This window comes from Corvus hawaiiensis, chromosome 24 (genome assembly GCF_020740725.1).
Source record: "Corvus hawaiiensis isolate bCorHaw1 chromosome 24, bCorHaw1.pri.cur, whole genome shotgun sequence".
In the NCBI taxonomy this organism is placed as follows: domain Eukaryota; kingdom Metazoa; phylum Chordata; class Aves; order Passeriformes; family Corvidae; genus Corvus; species Corvus hawaiiensis.
In genome coordinates this window covers 7,376,448-7,387,656 of record NC_063236.1, presented here as the reverse complement: position 1 = coordinate 7,387,656, position 11,209 = coordinate 7,376,448, and the positions used below count along the sequence as shown (strand labels likewise).

Sequence of the window (11,209 nt, the reverse complement as noted above, 5' to 3'; positions counted from 1 at the left end):
CAGGGAATCAGCAGAGCGATGAGCAAAATCCTCCCTCGTTTCTCTCAGCCACCCGAGAGGAACGCCGGCAAAGCGACTTAATTAAAAAATTACCGCTCCTCCACTCTGTCCCTGCCGACAGCCACAAACCCTCAACCACGGCAATTTGGAATGGAGAGGGATGTGCAGCTGCTAATGGGAGATTAGGAGAAATCTTCCACTTTGGAAGCAATTAACGAGCCAGAAAAATATTTGCATATGTGAATTGGATGGCTGGGTCGCGCTCCCCATGCTCCGCTCGGCTCTGGGATGTTTCCCTGCCCGGGCTCCTGTGCCCAAACTCCCCCCAGGCTGCCCCACATCGCATTCCCGTGGGATGCCCTTGGGCGTCCAGCGTCGGAATCGCCACTCGGCCACTTCCGACAGCTCCTCCAGCCCCGGGAAACGGGGATCTGGCACCGACCTGCCACATCTGGCACCGCAGCCGGGAAAACGCTGCTCGGATTCGGGCTGGGTTTGTCCCCTAATCACATTTTCCCTGTTATTTCGGGTGCTTCAGGTTACCGCGGCTGCACTCGGCTTTGATGCCGGCTGTTCCCACGGCAACCGAGCAGGCTCTGGGTTTGTCCTGACCCATCCAGGTACTTTATTAGCTTTAACGAACTGCATTTTTAATAGAAGCCTATGTTGGATTTTTGAAATATATGTGCTTTAAATACCATGTTTTTAATTAAAAATGACACGGGAACGTAAGATATATAATTATATTTGCATGACTAACGCACTGTCTCAAAGAGATATATATATATATAAAGCTGTAAAATATAATTACAAATTATCTTTAGGAAAAGTCCAGAAAAAAAATTCATTTCTTGTACATTTAAGTAACATTGCTGCTGCAGGGGTTTGGGAGCCAGGCAGAGCTCCTGGGATGCCTCTGGCTCTTGGACAGAAATCCAGAATATCCAAGCCTGTGCATCTGCAAAGAGGAGACAAATTCCACTTCTCCCAGGCTCACCTGCAGCTCTGGCTTCTTGTCAAAGAGGATTTTGGAGTGATGCTCACCCCAGCAAAGGAGCAAACTGCACCACCTCTTATGGCCAAATGAATCACAGATGGTTTGGGTGGGAAGGGCCCTTAAAGCTCATCCAGTCCCAACCCCAACACCTTCCACTGTCCCAGGCTGCTCCAAGCCCCATCCAACCTGGCCTTGGGCACTGCCAGGGATCCAGGGGCAGCCACAGCTGCTCTGGGCACCCTGTGCCAGGGCCTCCCCACCCTCCCAGGGAACAATTCCTTCCTAATACCTAAGCTAAATCCACCCTCCTTTAGTTTAAAACCGTTCCCCCTTGTCCTAATCCAGCAGGCATCTCTTGCCCCGTGCAGGGATCACCCAGGTCTCCTGGGATATCCGGTGCTGGGATGAGCATCCCAGCCCCCCCTGCCCCCTGGGTTTGTTCATCCAGGAGCTGTGACTCCCTGGAAATGACAGGCAGGGTTTGCAGTCCCAGGGAGAACATCCTTGCGTGAGGCATTAGAAGCAGAGATGAGATCCCTGACCCGGCATTTAAATAAGTGCACAACTGCGCTGATGGATAATCTTAATGGCAGGGAGAACAATGAGGGCCCTGGGGGAGAAAACCTCTGGCAAAATGAGATTGAGAAGTCTGGGGTTGCCTAATTAGGAGGCAAATAACAGAAGTAGTAAAAGTGAAGAACAAACAGAGGACTGAGATCAGGATCTCGAGGATCAGGACTGTAATTTTCTCCAATGAGCTATATATAATTTTCTGTCTAATTTATTATCTTGCAAGCAAAGATAAAATTATCTGAACTGACATTGCTTGAACTAAAGACTGAAGGAGGATTGGGATGTGTTTGGGACTGAGCCCATTGACTGAATGCTCTTTACAGGCTAATCAAGAATTATGTGTAAATAAAAGGTTTGGGATGAAAGAGAATAAAATTGAAATCAAAGCACACAAAGCTACTCCTGCCTGAGAGCTGGGCCCCCCTGGAGCTGCCTGTGCCCACAAACCCTGTCTGTCACCACTGAGTCACCCTTTGGAGTGGCAGCAATTGCTGTGAGATCCAGGAATGTTCTGTGTGTCCCTGCACTGCCCTCTCTGCATCTCTCCTTCATCCCATGAAGCTGCACAGAGCTGGGTTTGGGATCCAGAGCGCCAGAGCCCCCATCCGTCAGTCCCTCCCTCCAGCTCCTGGCATCCAGGTGGGGTTTGCCATTCTTGTTCCCAAAAACTTCCCATATGTAAGTGATTCCCAGCCACAGGGACACAGAGCCAGCCTTGCTATGGCAGCTGTGACACAAACATCAATACTGAGGTTAAATTTATGTCTTAGTTGCTATTTTTTCCCCTAAGATAATTAAAGACCATGTTTGTTTATTTCTTAAACCCTTATAAACCCCCAGTTGTTTTCTTCCTCACTGGCCTTTTTTTCTTTGGTGTGTGTGGTTTGCCAACCTGTGAGTAGCATTCTGTAATTAGCAATTAAATGCCACATTTGGAGACTAAATATGAATTGTTATGACAAGATTCTTCACTTTGCCAAACAAATGTGTTGCTGAGGTATGGGAAAAAACCCCATCACACAATAATGTGATCAGTGAGAAGCCAATATTGGAGAATATTACCCTGGCTGGATATTGGGAAGAAATTCCTCCCTGTGAGGGTGGGCAGGCCCTGGCACAGGGTGCCCAGAGCAGCTGTGGCTGCCCCTGAATCCCTGGAAGTGTCCAAGGCCAGGCTGGATGGGGCTTGGAGCAACCTGGGACAGTGGAAGGTGTCCCTGCCCATGGCAGGGGTGGCACTGGTTGGGTTTTAATGTCCCTTCCAACCCATCCATTCCGTGATTCCATGTCTGAAACTCACTTCCCACTGGATGTTTTCCGCTTTTTTCTCAGATACAACTTACTTTGCTCTCAAATTGGTGGGAGGGCACAAGGCTGGGACAATTCCCAGCCCTCTGATCCCTTGCAATGAGCTGGACCCATGGGATTTCCCTTGTCCCCAAGTCCCCAAATTAAACAAATCATCACTACATGGCCTCCCTCCCTTCAGTGTCCCCTGCCCTCCCTGCAGCCAGTCAGTTGCTGATGAAAATGGAGACTGTGAGACCAAAACTGAAGAGAAAGGAGGAAAAAAATGAAAGGAGGGTCTGGGAATGCTCTGTGTGTTTATTTTGCTTGCAGTACTCAATAAAACAGACTGTTCATTTGTGGCTGCTTGCAGCAGCATCCTCCCCTTTGCAGCAAGTTTCAAAGGAGCCCCAGGATGGCCAACCCTCCTGTGGGACATGGCCCTGGGGTGACCCTCCTTATTTTGCTTGGAAATAATTGAAATTTCTTGTGAGTTGCTATTACAGGGTTGAGAGCAGCAAGTGAGGAGCAAGAAAACAACTCAACAAATCTTGGGTCAGTTCTTGTGCCAGGCTCAGCTCCTTCCCAGAGCTCTAATCCCTCCCTGGGTGAAAGGGAACTCTTTGCCCTGGTACGTGGAGATCGTCTCCATGAGTGTGACCAATCCCCCCCAGTGGCTGCGATGACAAACACACAATGGGCTGATTATCCCCTGGCTGAGGGACGTGGCAAAACCTCAGCATTTAAAATCTAAATGTAGGAGGGGTTGAGCCACCCAGGCACGGGTGTTATTCACTAACATGAGATCCAGTTTTCCAGCAATGCGAGTGACAGCCAGTATTGAGGGGAAATTGATTATCTGTGTGAAGTGAGGATTAAAAATAGCAGCTTTGTGTCAAACCCCACGTATGTTTTGACTAAATCCTTGATAAAAAGGAGAATGGATAAAAGATGGAGATTATACAGAGAATGCCAAAACCCAAAAAGCCTGGATTAGAGAAGAAAAGGATTTGAGTGGGTTGGTGCAATTAATGATTGTCAAGTGCCATCAGCTGGGACTGCTGTGGCTTCTTCTGGGGACGTCTTGCCCTTTGGTTTGCCAGCCTGCCAGAGGCACTGCCAGCTCAGTGCCCTGCTTCCCTGAGGCTCCTCCAGCCCTGGCAAAGGTCCAGGGGCTCGGGGCCAGTGTTTGACCCACCCAGTCAATCAGTTTAATGGTCAGAAACTCTTCCCCATAATAAGACATGGGACATTCCTGGACGGGATGATGGTCTCAGAAAGGCTGTCCTCCCCTTGTTCCTCAGCAGAAGCCCACAGAACGCTCTGTGCTGTGAAACTGATGCTGTTTTAGCACTTCTTTGTTGCAGTGTGCTTGAAATACACTTTTTGCTGCTGCAACCGGTGCTCAGCTGCTCCCCAGGGGATGGAGTGACTGTTCCACCCCAACCAGGAGCTGCAGAGCTGAGGTCTGCTCCAAATGACACCATCTGCCCTTGCCCAGCCCCATACGGTGCCAGGCTCTGTCATTATCACATTTTACAGCTCCCACTGTGATCGCTGCACCCATCCAACACCACACAACACACAATTACTGCTTCCACAGGAGGAAATACTTCACCAGACAGGGCAGCACTTACAAATAAAATAATTTTATTGAGTTTCTGCTTCTATAGCATGTGGCACATAAAGAGAATTAAGACACAAGGTGTGATGAGGAATGATGTATTTATTTACCCTTCACTGAACAAAGGATTCATCTCACCCAGGAGCAATGCTAACATCCCTCTCTGCCAGCCGTGATGTGCAGCCAGGGGTGACGTGGTGACATTTGGGAAAATGGGAACTGAAGTTGACCTGAGGATTGTGGCTGATGAACGCAGTCCTGCTAACCTGAGGGGAGGAGAACCGGCTGCCTCGCTCGCGGATTCTACCTCGAAACCAAAATATTTGCTTTTGCTTGATTTAATTGGGGTGGAATAAACAGCACTAACGCACTTCTTAACTCAGAGAAAAATCCGTGATGAGAAAGTGTCCAAAATCCACAGCTGGCTGATAAAGATCAGCAGATTTAGCTGCAAAGCCAGTACTTGGGATGTTCTAACTTCATTCTTGGCCTCTGCAGCCAAGGAACCAGCAAAGCTTCATTTTTTTTTTTTTCCCAGAACTTGACCTTCCTTCAGGGCTTGGGCTGAGAAACTTTATTCTTTAAGGAAGTGCTGACAGTCTTAAGAAAAAGGTTTGGAAGCTTTTTTTAGCATCAGCCATGTTTCCGTGTTTCCCTTTCCCCCTTGGGTCTCCCTTTATTCCTTGGATGAGATAAGGAATAGAGATCCAGTGGTCATGCAGGGGTGTCACCCATTTCTGTAACACCTTCTCCCTTTTTTTTCTGAATCCCACCCGTGGCAAGGCCGTTCCCTCCGCTCCAGATAACGCGGGGATGTCCTGGGGGATGAGCAGCAGCTACAAAGGGGGCTGAAGAAATGGTTCATGCAAATAGCTCTGAGGAGACTTCAGATACAGGGGAAAAAACCCAGGGTTTCCCTCCTGAGGAATCAACAGCATTTTTTTATATATGACAAAAGGAATTATGGGGTACACACTGCACAAACTTCTAAGAGCTCATGGACACCTCTACATGAACAGGAAACCTGGGAACGCTCTGCAGGGCTGGGGCTGGCCACGAGGACGGAGCTGCTGGCGGCTTGGAAGAGTCTCTCCCATCTTCTGCCACGGCTTTTCCAGTGGCCACTGCCCCCCCGTCCCAGCCACCTCTGCTCTCTGCAGACACCTCCTCGCCCCTTTCCAGCCTTTGCACACACTAAAAACTATTTTACACATTATTTTACAGACCAAACTCTCAGCACACCTCTCAGTCCACCTTCTCCCTCTGGAAACAGATCCGTACAGCAAAAGCCACAAAAATAACATCACCTTGGGAGACATATTAGACAAAAACATATTTGACCACAAAACGGGTTTCTACCTTTACTTACGCAGGAACAACTACACCAGAAAGTCCCGCTGCTGCCACCGCCCCTCAGCAACCTGAGACTGAAGGCCAAGCGCAAAAATTACTTGGTTTAGTCCCATTTTCCTCTCCCTGCTCTGGATCACGGTGTGGGGGGCGGCTTGGGGGAGGGACAGGAGCCCTGGCTGTCGAAGCTCGCTGCCCGGCCGTGCCACTGGAGGACAGAAGAGAAAGCAAGTTAAGCAAACAGGAGGGATTATCTGGGGTTATTCCCGACCCTGCATTGTGTCGTCCATCCCCTCTTCCTCAGTATTCCCATCCCATCCCATCCCATTTTATCCCACCCCACCCCATCCCATCCCATCCACCCCATCCCACCCCTGCCCGACTCCTGCCCTGCTGTGTTCCCATCTGCTCTACAAGTTCCAACTCATGCAATGCCTGTGTTTAACCACTCAGGAGGAATTACTGAACAATCTACTTTACTGCTTTGTAAATCAATTCCCAATTGTGAGGATTCCTCACCAAAAAAAAAAAGGGGAAAATAAGCAGTATCTGTGTGTGCTGTGAAGACAAAGTGCTCTCAGCTCTTCCCTGCTTTATTGCTGTTGTCTTCTCGGTTTAAAAATACTGTCTAAGCTCAGAAGTACTTGAGTCTTTCCAGTCTGGTAATTTTACTCCACAGCAGCTCTGTCCACAGCACTGGAGACATTTCTCAAAGGGAAAATCAGATCAGAGACTCGGTGGATGGAGCAAACATTATTTTTGCCATACTTAGGGTATCCTAAATTATTCGTCATCTGCCTTGGGGGCTATTATCATAATTCAAACCATTACTCCTGAAGCTTTTGAGCACTTGCCCATCTCACCATCTTGTTTTATTAAATTCCAATGACAAATTATAGACATCTCCTAGACACAATGGGAGGCAGAATTTCCACTGCCTGGATCAATTCCCTCCCCTCCCACATAAGCAGAAACTCTTTGCTGGCTGATATTAATGTTCAAGCATGTATGAATTTCATTTCTCTGGGTGAAAACTCACTTGGGGAACCGGACTTCACGCTTGCCTTGGCAAAGCCATCACAAATGAAGACAAGAGAGCAGCAGCCTGGTGCTCACAGGGAGGCTGAGCAGAGCAAACAGGCCCTTGCAGATGCTCCATGGGTTTGGAATGGTCAAAAATTTGGCCAGTTTGACCAGTTTGACCAGTTTCCTTCCCCAAAGAAGCCAGTCAGTGTAAAGTAACTCCCTGCACAGGTTTGCACTCAACAGCCTCAATTTCATCAGGGCTGAGCAGAAATTAATGAATGAAGATGAGAAACTTGTCCTGCCAAACAGCTGCCTTAAGGAAAGGAAACACTTCCTTCTATATTTCTCATGTCAGATATATTGGCCAAAATCCCTGAGGAATTGATAATACGGATACAAACTCCCCATGAGCATTGCCAGTAAAATAACAGATCGCAGAAATTACGATAGAAATGGGCTTTTGGCAGAGCCTTCCCCATGCTCTTTGCCTCCTGCTGGCTGCATGACAATGACAACGTTGCTACTCCAAAAATGTGATGAAAACTCTTCCAAGAATAAGTCCTGGAGATACTTTTCCTTCATTTAATTTGAAAAGGTGGGCCATGCATTGTGTAGTCAACAGTCAGAAACTGGGACCAGTTCAATCAAAGTAAAAAAGGCCCAGAAGTCTGGAAGGGCTTATCTTTAAAGACAAATGCTTATTTTTCATTATGGGCATGACTCGGCTCTCAGCAGAGTTATCAGTTTTTATCTGGAACGATGTTTTAAACAAATAAATGCTCCCCTGCTGGATGTCAGAGGCACTTGGCAACATCAAAGACCCGTTTTGCATCGCGCTGATGATGCGACTCTGCGATACCAGGGTTTGTCTTTTGTAGATAACAGGGGAAATTCCAGTTTTCAGAAGTTCCCTTCAAAGCCTGGAAGAAGGAGCAGTAATTTTATATTTCCCCTTGTGGACACATCCCTGAACCTGGCTGATGGGTGTGTGGAGGAATGCAGAAGGAACATGGGTGGGGTGGCTGAAGCACTCGGGGAGGCAGCAGCTGCCAGAGGGACCTCAGGGCTGAACACCAGGAGCAACTTGTGCTGAGGGGAAGAAATTATTGTTGGAATAACCCCACAATGGAGCAGCAAGAGGGATTCTCCCTTTCTGCTCAGAAACTCGCCTTCTGAACATCTGTGTGAGGAGGATAGCGCTTAAAAGCCTGTAATTAATGATTCATTTGCACATGTTCTCCATGTTCTCTCTTTAGTGATGATGGTCATTAGTGAAGTGCAGTCATTATGGTTTGTTATTCACTGTTGATAAATATGGAGCAATCAAAGACATGATGTGCATCCGAAGCATTTCCCTTTTCACTGGAGCCTTTTGCATCAGTGAAAGCGAAGAAGGAGTGGCACCAGCTCATGGAGGAAGGGCCTGAGTTGCTGTCAGCACAGAAGTGAGGGGTTGGACCATGTTAGCCCAGCACTGCGGCTGCTGGGACAGGCTGGAGCTGCCCAGGTCCTCATGGTGGACAAAGAACCATTGTTGGACCAGTGGCCCAACGGAGGAGGAGGTCATTGGTCCAACATCATGGACACAATCATCCATCCATCCATCCATCCATCCATCCCTGCTGTGGCAGGGTAAGAGGGTCAGGGCTGGGCCATCCTCCTGGAGCAGCACGTTTCTGGTGACACTTTTCCTGGCAAATTCACCAGAAACTGTGATTCTGAGCTGTAGTCAAAATACGGTGGGAGCACTTTCTCCTGGCCAAAGCTCTTCCAAGGCACACCAGGCAGGGTGTTGGTTAGCAAAGAAATTCCACATTCCCACACTTTTCTCCCCCCTGAGTGGTGGGGAGGGGGCTGGGACCCCCACCACAGTGTGGGGAGATGGCAGTGCCTGGAGCAGCTCCGTGTCCCCGGGCAAACAGCTCCGGTCACCCATCCCTCCATTTAAACATCAAAGGGACAATTCAATCCTCGCCTTGGGCTTGAGGTCAAGCACTCCATCAGGGAAGACTCAGATGGAGCCAGAGGCTGTCACTGAGGGTCAGAGCACACAGACACCATCACGAGGATCAACTGGGAAGCAAACGCTCCATTTGCTGCTGCTGCCCAGCACAAAGGCGCTTGGAGACGAAGATGAAGAAGACAAAGAGGAGGATGAAGGCTCAAGATGTCAGCACAGCCCGAGTTCACCCCAACAAAGGGTGAAGAAGGGATGGAGGGCCAGCAGTTCTCCCCCAGCATCCTCAGTCAGGGCAGAGGCACAGAGAGCCAGCAGCCCACAGAGCCTGGAAAGATGGAGCAGCTGCACAGGGACCCAGAACCGAGGGTACAGGACCAAAAACCCCAAATTTCTTTCCAAAAATGCCCAAACACAACATGGAAAAGATGATGCAATGACTTGTAACCAACAAATACCATTTCCCATTAATTTCTCTCCAGGACCCTGTGCCTTTTCCGTTCAGTTTTCCTTTTAGGCTGCACTGGGGATTTGCAGACAGCAGTGCTAAAACCTAAAAGGGCAAATAAACACAGGGACCATTTGCTTGCTGGCTCTGTGCACCAGTTTGTGGCAGAAATACCAGAACAGATGATCAGAGGGCTTTTTCTTTCCTTTTAAGCAGAGCTCCTGACCTGTGCATTGAGGGGTGAAATGATTCACTCAGGTTTTTTCCAGAGTCTTGGGGGCTCAGCCACGGTTTTCAAAGTATATTTTAGAAGGTGAGTCATCTTCCATGTCTTCCTTGGTTTCTTCGTGTTTTATCATAACAATAATACTTTTTTTTTCTTTCTTTCTTCCTAGTGATTTTCAAAAACTTCACAGGAGTTTTTCTTTCAAAACCTCACCTGCATCTGAAAAATTGTGTAGTAAAGCCACAAAAACTGCGACCTGGAGAAAGAACTGCTGCCCCTGGGTCAGCCATGGCAGCTGGTGTCACACTGTGAGGTGCTACAGATGCCAAGAGATCAAAGGATAGATCAATTCCCTTTCTGCTGAAACCCTGTGGCTGCTGGTGCCCAGGTCCCCATGGCAGTGGGACACATGGAGCCTGCCCAGACATGGCTCATGCCCAGGGCCAGGGTTCCAGCAGGGGAAGGAGAATGAAATCCTGGTGCTGCTCAGCACCCAAAGGCAGAGTTAGCACCGTACACAAAGTGCACAAGGGTTTAATTCTGCTCTGACTCACCCCAGTCCTGCACAGCTAATCCCTGGGCTGATTCACAGAGGTGCAAGGGGAGCTCACCGATCATCTCAGTTGAGGGAGGGTAAATTTTCAGGTGTCCATTGTCTGATATATCCATCTCCACTGTGTCTTAAGCTAAAATATCAATTGCCAGGTTTTCCCTTGAGTGCAATTGACCTGGGCTGGGACAGAGGGCACTGAGCACAAACTGACTCCTTGATCATACAACAGGTTGGGTTGGGAGGGAACTAAAAGATCATTCAGTTCCAACACCCTGCCATGGGCAGGGACACCTTCCACTATCCCAGGCTGCTCTAAGCCCCTTCCAACCTGGCCTTGGGCACTGCCAGGGATGGGGCAGCCACAGCTGCTCTGGGCAACCTGTGCCAGAGCCTCACCACCCTTTCTTTGTTGGAGGAAGGAGCAGATTTCAAAGAAACAAAGGGTTTATACACTAATTCACACTACTCTGGAATCTCAGCAAGCCCAGTGTCTGCCTTTCACTGCAGCTCAGCACTGAACTTCAAGGGGAAAATGAGATGCTTTCTGTTAAGTACTTATTCTGTGGCTTTGAGGGAAAATACCTCCTCAGCCCCAGAAACTGCAGGAGGTTTTATTGCCTTTATTATCGTATCACTGGCCACAAATGCTGGAGCTTGTTTCTTATACTTGAAGTGTCAAAGGCATGTGTGCCTTTTCCACATCTCTCTCCTCCAGAAGTTATGACCTGAATCAGGCAAAGCCAAAGAGCTCTATAGAAGCGTGAGAGATCAGAGTGCAAGGAGGAAGAAAATGCCAGAGGTGGTCAAAAAGGTACCCAGGCATTTCAGCCCTGTTTTATGATCTGGGGCTGCATCAAGTCAATCTCCTTCTCTGGAGACGCTTAGAGCAATTACATTTGTTCTATTTATTCTCCCTCAAAGGCTCGGAGATGAGTCAACAGAAAAATCTTTTAGGATGAAAAATTGAAACTTGAAATAGGCAATATCCCTGGACAATTTGTTCTGCAATCAGAGCAGCATTCTCTTTCCTTACTGCTCTCAGTCTCTAATTTTAAAAGGAAAAAAAAAAAAAGAAAAGAAAAAACCCAAAATGTAACAGTCACATCTGTAAATACAGTTCTTCTCAGTCTTGCTTGCGAGCTCAAGGAGCTATTTCGAGGCAATACAG

General features: G+C 48.3%; 1 protein-coding gene across 1 annotated transcript in view; it reads right to left on the bottom strand.

Annotated features, from left to right (window-relative positions):
• Positions 1–4,490: 4,490 nt before the first annotated feature.
• Positions 4,491–11,209, bottom strand: part of SYT6 (synaptotagmin 6) — a 34,830-nt gene continuing 28,111 nt past the window's right edge. Inside the window, exon 7 of the mRNA XM_048328169.1 lies at positions 4,491–6,039. Coding sequence (XP_048184126.1) covers positions 5,968–6,039 — 72 coding nt within the window. The 3' untranslated portion in view covers positions 4,491–5,967. The remainder of the gene's footprint in view (positions 6,040–11,209) is intronic.